Source organism: Sinocyclocheilus anshuiensis, unplaced genomic scaffold (genome assembly GCF_001515605.1).
Source record: "Sinocyclocheilus anshuiensis isolate Anshui unplaced genomic scaffold, SAMN03320099.WGS_v1.1 scaffold1581, whole genome shotgun sequence".
Classification (NCBI taxonomy): domain Eukaryota; kingdom Metazoa; phylum Chordata; class Actinopteri; order Cypriniformes; family Cyprinidae; genus Sinocyclocheilus; species Sinocyclocheilus anshuiensis.
The window spans coordinates 476,807-494,406 of record NW_015540988.1 but is presented as its reverse complement, the minus strand read 5'-3'; the positions used below and the strand labels follow the sequence as shown (position 1 = coordinate 494,406).

General features: G+C 38.2%; 1 protein-coding gene across 1 annotated transcript in view; it reads left to right on the top strand.

Moving 5' to 3' along the window:
• The window catches only part of LOC107690163 (transmembrane protein 150A-like), a 38,483-nt gene extending 21,302 nt beyond the window's left edge, over positions 1-17,181 (top strand). The window contains exons 6-8 of the mRNA XM_016488407.1: positions 68-195; positions 15,185-15,362; positions 16,859-17,181. Of these exons, the coding sequence (XP_016343893.1) occupies positions 68-195; positions 15,185-15,362; positions 16,859-17,103 (551 nt within the window). The 3' untranslated portion in view covers positions 17,104-17,181. The remainder of the gene's footprint in view (positions 1-67; positions 196-15,184; positions 15,363-16,858) is intronic.
• The last annotated feature ends 419 nt before the right edge of the window (positions 17,182-17,600 follow it).

The window sequence follows — 17,600 nt, the reverse complement described above, 5'->3', positions numbered from 1 at the left end:
TGGTAAAGCAACAGTTTAATTATTGTGTTTCTTTATAAAATATTTTTTGTCCTCTTCCCACTCTCAGTGATGGTGATAGTGTTGCTACGCTATGCCCATGTGATAGAGAAGCACCAGAACTGTGTGTTAAACACAGCAAGTCTCTCCACTGGCTGGATCTGTGCTGCAGGACTCATCATGGTCGGCAACTTCCAGGTACAGCTTGCATAACCTTACTTACTGTGTCCAAAATCTGCTCCACATCAGCACAGGAAGTTTTCTCCAGGGTCTTCATGTTGAACATTTGACAAACAGGAGAGATACAGCACTCTCATAGGCTTCAGGCTCTTATTAATGCACAGTGGTTTCCTGCAGAAATACTGTTATGTCCTGTTGTAGAGCTGGTGATTTATAAGACTAGTCAAATGTTTGGAGACACACCTAGTCATTGTTTGTTAGCACTATTTTTTTTTTTTCCCCATTATATATGTGTGTATATATATATATATATATATATATATTGTGATATTTCAGTTTTTCTTTTTTAATAAATCTGCAAAAATGTCAACAATTCTGTGTTTTTCTGTCAATATGGGGTGCTGTGTGTACATTAATGAGGAAAAAAAATTAACTTAAATGATTTTAGCAAATGGCTGCAATATAACAAAGAGTGAAAAATTTAAGGGGGTCTGAATACTTTCCGTACCCACTGTACATACATATTGTATTTTTAATGCCTATTTTTTGTCTTTTTTAGCATCAACATATTTTAACATAATGGGAAAACAGAAATTCAATCCAGTGTGTCCAAAAATTTGGCTCCCAGGTCTTTATGTAAATAATATGTCTTTATTTGTGTTTGTGAGTGTATCTTAGTGTGCAGTTGTGTGCATGTGTATATATATCGGTGTTTGGGTTAGAGTTTAACTGTTAGATATTTCTTGAGAATAGCTGTGTCATCCGTGCTTGAGTTATACTTTACTCCCGTTTTACCCTGGACCCTCCTCCAGAGTGTTTAGATGTACGATAAACGACAGACACCATAAAGCCCCTCACGCAGAGCAACATGCTCGTCCGAGTCCTGTGAAACCAACATCCTTTACCTTTATTCATGAATTGGCGGGAGCCATTGGCGACAGCGTCTTTGCAGGTTGAAATGTTTGGACGTTTGGCCGAGTGCCCAGACTGCTAGTGATGTGGGGAGGTCGGCCAACGGGGGCATCACAGGTTTTTATGGGCCAGTTGCCATAGAGACAGAAGGGGGGAGACAAACCTTTCTCCTGATAATATAAGCACCCGCGTCTTAACTATGTACTCCATCAAAAGCAATGCATAACCTTATGTGTAGGAGCACAGGTTCAGACTTGTTTGTCCATCCCTCACTGAAGCAGGTTGTATTAATGTCTTATTAACTTTCAGGCAGGTGTTAAAAAAGAGGCCTAAACCTTCATCCTTGCAGCATAATGAACTTAATTCATCTTATCAGCAATTTTGTTGTTGACATACAGAGTTGTTTTGGTTCTGCTCCCCTGCATATTTGAAATGTTTTGAAATCAAGCAAAGCTACTCCCTTGCATTTCTTTAAGCTTAGTCCAATAGCTGGCCATTGAGACATTTGTTTGTTATGTCCTGAGATGGTTTGGCATGGACTGATATAAAGGGTTAGTGGTAACACGTTAGTTTAGGGACCAATTCTCACTATTAACGAGTTGCTTATTAGCATGCCTATTATTAACATATTAGCTGTTATAAGTATTTATAAAGCACATATTATACATGACCATATTCCACATCCCTAATCCTACCCAATACCTAAACTTAACAACTACCTTACTAACTGTTGATAAGCAGCAAATTAGGAGTTTATTGAGGCAAATGTCATTTTTAATGGTTTGTTAATGGTGAGAATTGGACCTTAAAATAAAGTGTGACTGGGTTAGTTCATCAAAAAATGGTTTTAACACAATATTCTGTCATCCTTTACTCATTCGTTCATAAACCATTCGCTCATTTTTGGAACACAAATTAAGATATTTTTAATGAAACCTTAGAGATTTCTGTCCCTCTATTGAAAGGCTTTCATCAAAACACTGATGTTTTAAAAAGTTCATGAAATCATAAAAGACATCCACACTAATTGAGTGGTTTAATTTAATCCTACTTAAGAAACATGATCGCTGTATATGATGAACCGATTTAGTTTAGGCTTTGATTCACATACTGTATAAGCGTTCATTACTGCACATATAGAGCACATCCAGTATGGTAAATGAAAGCTCAACCATACTTGCTTGATGTGCAAGAACCTCACTGATTCATGCTTAACATGTTCAAACTGCTCAATTCATATGGGTTACTTTAAGATCTCTTTATGACCTTTTTTGACTTTGAATAGATGGGACAAGTTTCTTTATAAATATTTGCATTTATTTTTGAGGATGATGGAAAGTCTTGGAACAACATGAGGTTAAGTAAATGATTATAGAATTGAAATGTTTGGGGAACAAACCTTTAACCACCTCTACCAACTTCACCAGAAAGATCATGATATCTGAGCAGCATCTCCAGCATGAAAAAAATAATGGAAATTCATGCTGGTTTAACCCAGTCTTTCCAGCAGGGAAGATAGCTTTAATGCCTCACGTTAGGTCATTATGATGATACGGGACCACCCGTGCTGTGTGGAGAGCAACAGTGTATACTGAGCAGAGAGATCCAATGTTTGGGTCACATGTGAAGTCTGCAGTCCATTAGGTCACGTTTGCCAGCCCTCTTTCCATTCCGCTCTGCTGTTTTCCTCCATCCGTAGTCTGGAGCTGTTAAAAAAAAAGCTGTCTGCTCTTGAAGTCCCTCCCTCCTCTGTTTGTGCATGGAAAACGTGTACAGAACGTTCCTGCCCACTGCCTGCCACATTGTGATCCTTCATTTAAATGAGCTGAAAAGCAACAGAGATGCTGTTTGCCAAATAAAACTCCCTTGACTTCAGAGGAGTAAAAGCTGTTGCAGTGGATTATAGAGAAAAAGGGGCCATAAACTGCCTTTTTTATTATCTTGTACTGTTCTCTGATGTCCCCTTATAATATTATCAAGATTTTTACATCAACAAACATCAAAATTTATAAGTATTAGACTATTTTCTGTCCTGTTTTGAACCCCCTCATCAGAACGCTCTGTTTGAATAGGTGTGGCGGATTGTAGACTCTGAAGTAAACGCCCACTGCTTTGATTGGCTAACAGTTGTGTAACAGTTCAAACTTTCTGAAAATCCTGCATTGAATTGTGCTTTGTTTGTAAACGAATCCACAGTAAAATAAAGTGCATAAAGGACCAAGTTCTTACTGACGCATCTGGCATTTAATTAAAAATAAAGTTCATTCACTCTTTCCTAATATTGCGATCAGAAGGAAGGCAATGCAAATACTGTTTCTACAGCTTGGCTCTGCACAGTGTCTTATTGTCTTCAGAGCTATTTTTATCGTTTGATTTCTGCGTAAACCTGCATTTGCCCTTCTCATTATTTACCCACTATGTGCGTGAATCAGTGGGCGGGGCTAAACAGGCAGTGATGTAGAAGCAGGCGTTGATGTAGAATACAATACTGGTGTGCTCCTTTTTGTTGACTGGATTTAGCAGATACACATTAACGATCTCTTATGAAGAAGTCTCTTATGGTCAGCAAATCTATAATTGTTTGGTCAAAAATGCAGTAAAAACAGTAATATTGTAAAATATTGCTACAGTACAATTTAAAATAACTGTTTTCTGTTTGCATACATTTGTAGCGTCTGGACCAATCAAAAACACAATTTTTGTGTATGTTAGACCAGTTTAAGTGTTTATGTAGTATGTTAGACTAGTTTAAGTGTTTATGTGGTTAATAAAGTCTTACTTGTATCACACTTGACGTTGTTCATTGTTTGCTCATAACTGGAGTCACTTAATCATGCAGATTTATGGTACAAGCTCTTTGTAGAATTGTACAGTAAGAAAGTTATTTCCCTTAACCAGGAAATTAACGTTCTTAGAATTGACAGACAGTTGACCCTGAGAGGTCAAGTAAATATCTACAGCGGATCTAAATATTTATAATTAATTATAACTAGTTATGATTAATTATTCATATTTCCCTTATGAGCTGATTAACTACACATTTTAAAATGAAACGTATTCATCTGATGGCAAAGCTACATTTTCAGCATCACTACTCTTTAGTGTCACATGATCCATCAGAAATCATACTTATATGCTGATTTGCTCAAGAAATATTTCTTATTATTATCAATGTTGAAAACAGTTGTGTGGCTTAATATATTTGTGGAAACCGTGATACATTTTTCAGAATTCTTGAATGAATAGAATGTTTAAAAGAACAGCACTTATTTGAAATAGAGATCTTTTGTAACATTATATATGTCTTTACTGTCACTTTTGATTTATTTAATGTGTAAAAAATATCTTACTGACCCCAGACTTGAACAGTACATGTTTAAAATTTATATTCTTCCTCTCCTAGGAAAAACAGAACAAAAATATTGATGACTCATCCTGTGCTCCACAGATGTTTGTTAGATCAGATGGTCTCTAGCAAATCATGGTTCATAGTTGTGATGTAACTTATGTATTTTATTTTTTTAAGTAACAAACCCAAAACGTCCTGCTTCTAGTTTCAGTAGGAAATATGTCAACATAGGAAAGAACGCTGATCTCGTAAAAGTAACTTCATGAGGTCTTAAAAGTCTTAAAATGGTATTCTTTACTTCCTTAATGTGACATATTTCCAAATGAATGGAATATTTAACAAGACAAATGTGTAGTATGGGACTTGATTTTATCCATCGGGAATTGATTGAGAAATTCAAATGGATCCAGAAGCTTGGAGGGAAGAAGTTGAAAGCCAAGATGGCATGGTGATTTTGCCCAAAAAGGATAATTGTTTCAGAGATTATCCTATTTTTACAAACATGTTTTCTTTAGAATAATGTGCACCAATGAATCATGTTCAATACATTAAAAAAGTAGTAAACTGACTTTAACTGCAGATGATTGAATTGTCTTGATTACAGTACAGTCCAGCCTTTCAGTAATTAGTTTTTAACTGTTTTGTTATGACAACTGAAAATTTAGACTTACTTATTCCATTCCCATCACCAACATTCAATCCCGAAATATTTTTTGGATAGAAAAATGGATTGCTCTATCCTTCCTATTTTCTACGAAACGGAGGGAAGTTTACTGGAAATGTGGGTGAATGAGTCATGGCGTACCATGTGCTGTGTGTACGGAGTACAGAGCCATCATGATCTGACAGGCGGGAGAGGCGGGAACGAGCACGTGGCCCGAACGCCACATCTGCACCTCCTCAGCAGGCCTGCCTGCCCGTCTGGAGCATTCCACCGCTGCGGTGTAGGATGACAAGGGCGCAGGCAGACTCTCATTATTACCATCAGGAAAAAGGGAAGTCACGTTATATAACTCTGGCTGTGCTGTTTCAGTATCCGAAATTTGATAGAACTTGATAGTCCTGATGGTCTTGGAATTCAAGTTTTGGTTTCAGAATGCTGTGGTGCAGTTCCACAGAACTAGACTGGGAAGAACAAAGCTTTTTGGAGTGTGTCCTGTTTTGATGGGTACAGGTGTGTGGCCTCCCTGTTCCAGAGGACCTGTTTGAGCTTGCACTGCTGCCTAGCGTTTCCTAATGAGCTAAAGCCCTATTCAAATGAGTCACATAACCTTGGTGAAAATTACTGTGCAAATGATCTAGTTTTTTGGCAGGTTTCAGGGTTCTTATGAGAAATCAGGTCTGTGATTTGTGGTGTATTATTTTTCCAGATCGCTTCCCCTTATTTATTTTGACGTTTTGTTGAATTATGATACTAAAACAAATTTTTTGTTGCGCTGCCTGGTACACCTGCCAACTTTCTAGGTAAGATAATACTTTGTTACTACTGGCAGCCTATCAAATAGAAAAAAGTGAACTGAATCATTAAGGAGATTCAATTCCGGCAATTTTCTCAGAACAGCCACTGTGGTTGCGGGCTCAGGTATGATCCTCACCTTAAAGTCTGCATTAACAGCAAATTCATCCTATCTGTTTTAAAAATGCATCTTATTGTGAACAATTAATCCATGCATACGTTTCATTTATAACAAAAATTGAGATCACACAATTTTTAATAATGTCAAAACTCGATCTTCCAGTGAAATAACAGACTTCTCTTTGGTGACATATGTCAGACTTCTCCAATCATTTAGTAAACACTGCCCTTTCTTACAATTGACTGCAAGCTCACATTCAGATCTGCCTCCATCCAATCAGTAATCAGTGTATTGAACAAAGTCCCTGTCCTAAATTTTTCAGTTTTTCAATAATCCATTTTTTTCTGATGTAGGACACAACTTCACAACCCTGTAAAATCTGGCACGAGAAATGATAGTCAGAATATCGAATCAGAATCAGAATGAGCTTTATTGCCAGGTATGTTTACATATACGAGGAATTTGTTTTCGTGACAGAAACATCCACAGTGCAACAGAATGATAGTGACAAGACAAAACACAGATAATAAAAGAATAAAAATAAAACAAGTAAATAGGGATAACAATATAAAGCTGGTCAGCAGAAGGAAGCATGAAGTGCTCCAAAATTTCTTGGTAAACGGGTGCAGTGACATTGGTTTTCAAAAACACAATGGACCAACACCAGCAGATGACATTGCACCCTAAATCAGAATCAGAATCAGAATCAGAATGAGCTTTATTGCCAGGTATGTTTACATATACGAGGAATTTGTTTTCGTGACAGAAACATCCACAGTGCAACAGAATGATAGTGACAAGACAAAACACAGATAATAAAAGAATAAAAATAAAACAAGTAAATAGGGATAACAATATACAAATTGACAATTAGTATGTACAGGTATATTACAATAGACAATTTTGTATGTACATGTATATTATGTGCGAATTCGAAGTGTAAACTAAGTATGTGTGTTAGATAAATAAATGTATAAGTATATAAATAGTGTTGTGTGTTCCACAATTATTGTCCAGTGTTCATAAAATGGATTGCCTAAGGGAAGAAACTGTTCTTGTACCTGGCCGTTCTGGTGCTCAGTACTCTAATAAAATAAAAATTTAAATGTTTATAGTTTAGAGGGCTGGGGCTATACATGGAATATATTTATTACATTAAGTCTCGTCTATTCAGACCACATGTCCACATCTTTTTATAATCCCAGTCCCATCTGAATAATGCTTAAGTTAGAGTTCCTGAGAACTGCTAGAGTTCCTGTGAGCATGTGTTTTAAACATGAGTGTGAATGTTTATGTTTATGTGCGTGCTTGTGTGGTCCCCTATAATGAATGCGGCTTAAGTAAACAGTCTCTCTGAGAGCAGCTCGGAAGAAAGGGGCATGGTCAGCAGATCTCATTAACATTTAAAGGAAAATGCTACAAAAACGGCTTGATCTGAAAAGAGCTGTTTTTGACAGGGTAAAAAATGTGTTTTTTACACTACCATTGAGAAATTTTAACCAAACTATGTTACAGACATTTCATTAAGACCCCAACGAATCATATCAACTTGTGGAAAATGGACGTCCTATGACCCCTTTAACTACAGCCAAACACGTGTTTCTTGGTCAGAATTGGACTGGATGAATCATCCTGAATAAATGAAGCATGGGGCTCCTCCTGTGTTTGGCTGTTTAAGTGTGTGTAGTTACACAGAGTTTCTCACTTGGTCTTGGTCCTGATGGTCTGACAGCTACTGGCTGCCAAAGCAAACTGTAGATTCCTTCTGCCAGCCTGTGAAGATCTTTTCTTCTGCATTCTCAGAGTAGAGGAAGAGGCCCCTGAAGGAAAAAATACACATGGACATGATGAATAAAATACCTATTGAAAATCCCATTACTTATTATTAGGCCACTCAATTTAACACTGTTAATAATATTTGGAAAAATTATGTGATAAAAAGTGTATTCAATTAATCATGGCCACTGACACTAATGTGAGCTCTTTTTTTTTTTTTTGGTGCCGTCAGAGCAATTCAAGCTTGAAATACTACTTTTATGCTTTTGCGAAGTCTACTATTACTGCTACTATATAGGCTTAGATCTCTGCCACAATTCTGCGTGCGAAAGATCATATTTTGAGCGCACAAAAGTGCATTTTGCAATCGCGCAATCTGAGTTTTGTGGAGAAAATGTTCGTTTCGCAAAGAAAAAAGTATTTAGAGTACTCAAACAGTGGTATAAGAGGATGTGGTGCTGGTCCTTCAAGAGTCACTCTCAACTTATCTGTCTATAAAGCAGATAATATATATATGTCTATATATATATAAATCAGTCTTCAAGTATATATATATAAAAATCAGTCTTCAAGTATTTTACTACACTTCAGTATAATTATGCACACCTGAATATAAGACATTTTTCACTTCCAGCCTTCATAATTAATTATATATCAATTATAAATTATTAAATATGAGATTAATAGTAGTTATTAAGATTGATGTCTTTTGGAATTGGTAAATTGTGCTTGGAAAAAAATATGATCAGAATATCAACTTGCATAATAATTATGCATGCACTGTATTTTTCCTCTTCTGCTGTCGTGGTAATGCAAGAAATGTTGTGAATGGTTGTCAAGGCAGCCAATCAGAATTTAGCAGCCTCGTCTCTGATTGGCTGGAATTATGGCATATTGTAACGCTGGGTTGTGTTGAGCAAGTGAGCTGTTGGCATTTAGAGAGCACTGAGGGCGGGCATCAGGTGAGCAAGCTAGTGAAACGCTGCACGCGCAAAAGAGAAGGTCTGCACACATCCAAAAACGTATTTTAAATGCAAAACTGATTTTCGTGCGCTCAAAATACTTTCTTCTTTGTGAGACAAACATTTTCTCCACAAAACTCAGTTCGCACGCGTGCAAAACGCACTTTTGCGCGCTCAAAATATGATCTTTCGCACGCAGAATTGTGGCAGAGATGATCCCATACTACTACAGGCAACATGCCTTACCAAACCACACTTACTGAAAGCAGACAGCACAGAATGAGTGGAGCTGTTCACACAGGACATGTTCATGTATTCAAAACAGCTGGATAGAGCCCAGCAGAACAAAAAGTTCAACGTTGAACTACTTTTAACTTCTCACAGCATCTTAAACACAAGCTTGAGATGCTGAAAAACAGCAAGACCTGACTTGAATTTGATTAATTAGTCGGATATAATGTAATTCGATTAAGATTTGGATTTGACAGCCCTGCTTATTGTATGCTGTCAAACTCTTAAAGATGTTTTTATTGTTCTGTGTCTGCACAAAAAGAGAGACAGAGAAACAGATCTACAGGTTTTTCTGTAAGGCAGGCATTCAACCACATGTTAAAGCAAGTCCATATGAGAGCTCCTCTCCTCTCTCTTGCTAATTTGGCAGCCCAGTGATTTAGAAAATAACTTGTTCTTATATGTCTGTTACTGTGGTTAGTTTAGAGTCCAAGTGTTTGCCTGGATTTCTTACTTGGACATGTTATAAAGTGCTCTTTCTTAAAGGAATAGTTCACCCCAAAATGAAAATTTGTTGAAAATGTACTCACCCTCAGGCCATCTAAGATGTAGATGAGTTTGTTTCTTCATCTGAAAAGATTTAGAGAAATGTAGCATTGCATCACTTGCTCACCAGTGGATCCTCTGCAGTGAATGGGTGCCGTCAGAATGAGAGTCCAAACTGCTGATAAAAACGTCACAATAATCCACAAGTGAGCCACACGACTTCAAACTGTTGCTCCTGGGTAATATATGAGTCCTCCATTCATAATATTGTTTTCTCTATTGAAAAATAGAGAATCTGAAAAGTCTCATCTGAAACAGGAGAGAAATATGCACAGATTAAGTACTGTTTACAAGCAAGTATTGTCTAAAACAGTATGGCTGCAATATAACAAAGAGTGAAAAATTTAAGGGGGTCTGAATACTTTCCGTACCCACTGTATATGCTGGTGGATTTTGATGTGAGAGGACAACAAGGGATGGACTGGATGGGGGAAGCATTATTGTTTATGGATTTGCGTTTTAGCCAGAAGCGACAGTTTAAAGTTACAACACATTGATGGATGATGGATTTGTTTTTTACAAACAAGCAGCGTTTCGCTTCACAAGATGTTAATTGATAGACTGGAGTCATGTGGATTACTAGTGATTATTGTGATGTTTTTATCAGCTGTTTGGACTCTCATTCTGACGGCACCCATTTACTGCAGAGGATCCGCTGGTAAGCAAATTATGTAATGCTGAATTTCTCCAAATCTGTTCCAATAAAGAATCAAACTAATCTTGGATGGCGTGAGAGTTAATAGGGCGGAGACCCCCACCTTTTTTGGGAATCACAAAGTACCGGGAGTAAAACCCTTGCTGGCTTTCCTCTCGCGGCACCGTTCTTATCACTCCTTTGTTCAAGAGAGAAGATATTTCTTCCTCTAAAACCTGCGCCGATTCCCCCTGTGCTGTTGACATAACCACTCCTTTGAAACTCGGTGGTTTTACAGCAAATTGGAGTCTGTAACCCTTCTCTATTGTGGATAGAATCCACGGAGATACTGCACATGAGCGCCAGCTCTCTGCTCGTGCAGCGAGTGTGCTCCGCTCCCCTTCGCTCACTGGTGGTGTGGTGGGCATTGCAACTCCAGTGGGGAATCTTTTGGTTTCGTTTTCATAATTTTTATTGTTGTTTTTATATTCTTCTCCGCCCTTGGCCTGGATGTGTGGGAGTTTCTTTTATTTTTACACCTTCTTTGCTCGTGTAAACATTCTCCTCTGCCCTCGACATTAACCCCGTGGGTGGAGGGAGGGGAATAGTTGCAGGGAGTACTCCGTGAACTTGTGGCACTGACCCTTGTACAACTGGGGGCGGGAGAAAAGTGTTGAACTCTGAGGGGGGTGGAGCAGAAAACCCCAGGTGCTGCTTCCTGTCCCCCTGTGTTAAACAGTCCTGACCCTAGGTTGCTCGTCTCTTTTTGCCCCCTTGAGGGTTAGAAGGACGATGCTTTGCTGCAGCCACAGCATAAGACTGTTTCCCCTTAGCCTGAGCCGGCCTTGGCTGTGCTGACACATTAGCCGGATGCTGGGGTGGTGGGGGGCGATTACCACGATAGTTCGTGTATCCCCCTCTTGACTGTGACATGGAACTCACGCGAGCAGGCTGATAAGGTCTGACTGGCGGTTTCCTTGGCAGGCAGGTTTCGAACGCCTCTCCGTCCTTCTTTCTCAAGTCACACTGTTGGCGCATGGCTGTGACAGTTGAGCCAAACATTGCCTTGGGATCTACGGGGGCGTCTAGAATTTCCACCTTTTCCTTTTCTGAAAGGCCTGAGAGACTGAGCCACACGTCCGTAAACAGTTGAACGGTAAATCCAATAATGCGTCAGTCGAGTACAGCTTCCACAATCTTCACGGGGAAGAAAGCGAGAATGACGCTGCAGCGGGCTGCGGTGAGTTATATACCGGGGAGGCGGGACTCCCTGATCGCTGCAGCGATTGGTCTGTCAGTCTGACAGACGTGGTGTAATTGGTGCTTCCGCAGTCCTGAGGCGTTCCCATAGTGAGATACTGAACGGATGTTAGAAAGAGAACTTTAAAATAGCATCATATGACCCCTTTAACTCTTCTCAATCAGTTCTGTTTAATTCCTTCAACTATTCCTTTAACTGTTCACTTGAAGGTGAAATGTGAGTGGCCAACTTTTTCTCTGGGCAGATTAATGCATTAAAGTGTATTTCCATGACAGGTCACATTATCACAGTCTCATCCCTTGTGCTTGTTTCCCACAAGACTAGAAAGCTTTCGAGAGCTTCAATCGTTGTCCTTAAACCTGAGATGCACATTACACACCTCGCACATTACAGAGCTGAGAGCATGTCCTTGTCATAATGACAGTGCAAGTAAGCAACGGAAGCAGCAGCTCAATATTTAGACACTGAAGTGAAGGGGAAGTCTTAGCCTTAGGGGAACATACAGGATATCATTTGCTGAGATAATCAGTGGTTTGCTGACAAAGCCTGGAGTTGATTTATGGTTTCCAAAGTTCCTCCTGCAACACTTGATACTTGGCTTTTGTTTGTGTGTCAAAAAAGAAGTAAAAGAATAAATACAGATGAAGTTACTGAAAGGGATAGATTGAGGGACAGTGACATATATTGTATGCTGCTTCACTATGCAATAATAGATTGCTATGCAATAATGTTTTGAAATAAATGAATACTTTTAACCAGCTAAGAGGCTTTAAATGGATCAGTAAAGACATTTTTCATTGTCAACATTGATAATAATAAGAAATGTTTCTTGAGCACCAAATCAGCATATTTGCATGATTTCTGAAGGATCGTGTGAAACTGAAGATTGGAGTAATGATGGTGAAAATTCAGCTTTGCATCACAGGAATAAATTAAATTTTAAAATGTATTACAGCAGAAACGGCTATTTTAAATTGCGCTAATATTTCACTGTTTTTACTATAATTTTGATCAAATAAATGAAGCCTTGGTGATGTAACGGAGAGTCAGAGGCGTGCGGATCCATTTGCAGCTTACTTGAAGGTGAAATGTGAGTGGCCAACTTTTTCTCTGGGCAGATTAATGCATTAAAGTGTATTTCCATGACAGGTCACATTATCACAGTCTCATCCCTTGTGCTTGTTTCCCACAAGACTAGAAAGCTTTCGAGAGCTTCAATCGTTGTCCTTAAACCTGAGATGCACATTACACACCTCGCACATTACAGAGCTGAGAGCATGTCCTTGTCATAATGACAGTGCAAGTAAGCAACGGAAGCAGCAGCTCAATATTTAGACACTGAAGTGAAGGGGAAGTCTTAGCCTTAGGGGAACATACAGGATATCATTTGCTGAGATAATCAGTGGTTTGCTGACAAAGCCTGGAGTTGATTTATGGTTTCCAAAGTTCCTCCTGCAACACTTGATACTTGGCTTTTGTTTGTGTGTCAAAAAAGAAGTAAAAGAATAAATACAGATGAAGTTACTGAAAGGGATAGATTGAGGGACAGTGACATATATTGTATGCTGCTTCACTATGCAATAATAGATTGCTATGCAATAATGTTTTGAAATAAATGAATACTTTTAACCAGCTAAGAGGCTTTAAATGGATCAGTAAAGACATTTTTCATTGTCAACATTGATAATAATAAGAAATGTTTCTTGAGCACCAAATCAGCATATTTGCATGATTTCTGAAGGATCGTGTGAAACTGAAGATTGGAGTAATGATGGTGAAAATTCAGCTTTGCATCACAGGAATAAATTAAATTTTAAAATGTATTACAGCAGAAACGGCTATTTTAAATTGCGCTAATATTTCACTGTTTTTACTATAATTTTGATCAAATAAATGAAGCCTTGGTGATGTAACGGAGAGTCAGAGGCGTGCGGATCCATTTGCAGCTTTATTGAGAATCAAAGGCAGAGTAAACAGGCAGTAATCAGACAACAGCGTCACGAACAGCAGGGATAATCTAGGAGAATAAACAGTAGCAGAGAGAGGGTCGGGGCAGGCGACAGAGAATCACACTAGTAAGAACAGTCCGAGGTAATACACAAGAGATGACAAGACGGGATAAACGCTCAGAAATGTAGCCGGGGCAATACAAGACTTCGCAGACACTGAGAGTCTGGGAGCTGCTTAAATAGGGAAGCTAAGGGGAAACACCTGTGCCAGTAATCAGTCCCAGGTACGGGGTGCATGGGAAATGTAGTCCATGGACGTTAGTACTCGGGAGAGGGTGCCCTCCGGAGGCCGTCGGAGAGAGCCACAGAGGCCTGATTCGTGACAGGTGAGCATAGGAGACGACTTTTAAAAATGTGGTATATTCCTTATATTGTAGTACGTTTTAGCACATGATATTGTCTTTAAAGCATGATATGGATTTTTACTGACATTTTCCAGGTATTAGACCTTGTCTTGTGTGGTTTATAGTGGAGTTAATAGGGCTCATTGTAGTTGTGGGTGTTCTGCTGCCCTCTGCTGCTGCTGGTGTTGTTGTATGTGATGTGTGACGTGGCATGGTGAACTCCTCTTTCTCTGCCTTCAGCGCTCAGACCATAAACACACCACACAGTCGTATGTTGGCAAGCACAGCAAAGCTTGCAGCAATATAAATGGAAATTCTTCATAAACAGCCATTTCTTGTGTTTCCCAATAGGTTCCATGACAATTTTGGGACTGTTGTTTTATAACTGATAACTATAACTGAGCAGATCCACTTTTCACAGTTTTAACCCAGCTTTCATTGTTTCAAGTACAAAAAAAAAATAATTAAAAGCTGAAATATTTATGAACGTATGTGAATTTTATTTGCTTTTGTGAGCAAATAATATTTATAAAATCAAGTAATTTTGATTACAGATTAGGTCTATAAAATATTTTGACATACGTTTTCAATATGAGATTAATGTGTTGCAATATGACTCGTGTTTTGTATGGCTTTAATTAGTCCTTCCTGAACTGATGTAGTTTGTACTGAACCGTTAGGGCCAGGGACGCGGGAAGTAGGGGTGCTGAGGGTGCTGCAGCACCCCCTGTTTTCACATGGTTGCAAATGCAATGCCAAGTTTGTTCATTTAAATTTATTCAGTTTTAGCATTTAATAATTTATTTGTAATGATCTCTGAAATGTAAATTGTAAGTGGGCTATAATAAACCCATGTTTATCTTTATAAACATGATTAATTTTACTTGTGATGTTTTCTATATGGGATGATTAGCCTAATCCTCATGAACACGTGACGCTAGCGCGTGGTATCAGACATTAACTGTACAGAATGCGAACAAGATTAACTTTAATACAAGGAGATAATGGCGCAAAAGCGAATTTCCAATTTTTTTTAAATGCCCATCCCAGCAAAAACTTTCCAAAATCGGCATCCAAACAACACCAGCCCCAGCACGAGCACCGACGTAGGTGAAAAAAAAAGAAATCCAAGAGATGTGGCTATTTTTGGAAAGGAAAAAACACTCCAGAAAGTTTGTTTGTGGTTTTTCCACTTCGAATAAAGGGAAATTGTTCTTCATGGTAACCATGGATTCCCTCCACACCAGCTAAACTACACCCACAGTATGTGACATGTTGTTAATGGTATCTGTAGTTTTGATTGGTGAATCTGTACTCACTGTTTTCTGTCACTGTGTTCCTCACAGGTGGATAATGCCAAGGTTCTTCACTATGTTGGAGCAGGGGTAGCCTTCCCCACCAGTATGCTGTTTGTGTGTCTGCAGTCTGCACTGACCTACCGCCTGGCGAAGACTCAGGGAGAATATAATGTGGGTCATTTGCGCCTCTTTATGACCCTGCTGGCCTTTGTGGCCCTGGTGCTTAGTATCCTTTACACTATCGCTCATTCTCATGTCATTATATTGTATATTTGTATTAGGATTGTGAATCAGTTTAGATTAGGGCTGTCATAACATCAGATTTTCACTGCATGATTAACGTAGCCACAATAATTAACAATGATATTAATGCAAGAGCTATAGAAGAAAAAACAATCAAATCCATCTCTATCATTTTTTTCTCTTTATTGGCCAATGATTTGTAGATGGAGAGAGAGAATTAACATTCACATTGTAAGGAATGAAAAAATAATGCGTAATTAATCACTAATAACTTATTGGCTGTTTATTAAGCACATATTCTGCATGACCATATTCTGCATCCCTAATCCTACCCAATACCTAAACTTAACAACTACCTTACTAACTATTAATAAGCAGTGAATTAGTTAATTGAGGCAAAAGTCGTAGTTAATGGTTTGTTAATAGTGAGAATTGGACCTTAAAATAAAGTGTGACCTTTTTTCTTCTTCAAATCAATATAACATTCTGTCCTGTTCTCCCACCATTTCTCAAACCACCAAAGCCAATATTAAAACAAGTAATTGCTTTTGTATGTGTTATTGTCATTTGTAAATACTTAAAAAAAAAAAAAAAAGATAAGTGTAATAATAAATGTAATGTAAAGGTAAATTCAGTTTTAAAATATCGATAACACTTTATTTTAAGGACCAATTCTCCCTCTTAACTAGTTGCTGATTATCATTGTGTATTACTAGCTTATTGGCTGTTTATTAGTACAGTTATTAGTTTATTAATTTAGTTTTATTAGTAGTATTAATAGTATTAGTATATAATAATATTGTATTAATAGTATTATTTATTGTTATTTATTAGTATTTATAGAGCACATATTAATGCATTATTCTATATCAACATCCTCTATTAACATTTTAGATCCCTTAATCCTACCCCATACCTAAACTAACTCAGCAACTACCTTACGATTAATAAGCAGCAAATTAGGAGTTTATTGAGGCAAAAGTCGTAGTTAGTAATTAATAGTGTGAATTGGTCCCCAAACTAAAGTGTGACAAAAATATCAAGCACTGATTTTAGATTTTTATATGCATTATGTGCGTTAAATATGCATTCAAATGCACAGGAAATTCAAACTGCGACTTTATTGCAAATCTCAATCTGCAAAGTAAAATAATTAAATAATGTAACAATTTTGTCACACTTTACATAACATAAGCGAATTTGGCGAGTGGCCTGAACTTTTTATCGAAAACATTTTCTATGATTAAAAAATTATTAATTCTTACAGCAGCTGTTATTTTTTCATTGGTCAGGTTTAGTGTTGCAATATTCTCAGATAACATATTTTCCCAGAATGTTTGAATATCCTGTTGTATTCAGCTTTTGCACTGCTTTTCTTTCTCAAGTCAGTGAGTTCATGCATGTCCTTCCTGTAATGCAAACAGGCCTGAGCATGAGTTTATAGTGTTCACTATGATTCCTTGATGAAACTTTCCTCAGGCGGGGTGTTTTTTGTCCAGGAGAGTTTTGTCCTGCAACATGCATCAGCCATTTTCGAGTGGGTCTTCTGTGTCATTATTATGCTGTTCTACGGCACATTCGCTTTTGAATTCGCCGGGATATCTAATGACACAATGATGGTGCTGGCCCGAGGGCAATCTCTACAGTCCGTAAGCCGAGACCACAAAATGGAGTCTCTTGCTGGGGCCAGTCAGCAACAGCCTGAGAGCCTGTCCATACTGTAACCTCAGTGTCCTGTATCTCTCTCAACACTAGAAAAAACGCTACAACCGCAGAGGGAAAGTAACAGAAACTGGACATGGCTCTCATACACCTTTGCCAAAGAATCCAGCTCAGATTTTGCACATTTTTGAGAGACTTCTTCACTCTCTGGGGACCTTTTGAATCGCACAGCTTCCATGCTGGGAAAAACAAAGATCATTGCCTGGATGTGTTGGAGTTTCCATTAGATCTCATTGGGATTTTTAAGTGTCTGCGTTACTTGGATAATAGAACTACAGAGTGCTAGTTGGCAAAACTACATGCGTCCATTGGTGAAACCAAAGGACCGCTACAACAATGGTGTAGTCAACTAAACCGAAGCCTTTTGCAACCATCAACACTCAAGCTTTTTAACATAGTGCCTCAAAACAAATGTTATTGTGCCAATTTCAGACAATGCAAGACAATGGATCCCAAAATGCTGATGTTTTCTGTGCCTTTAGGTTTTTTTCAAAGGCAG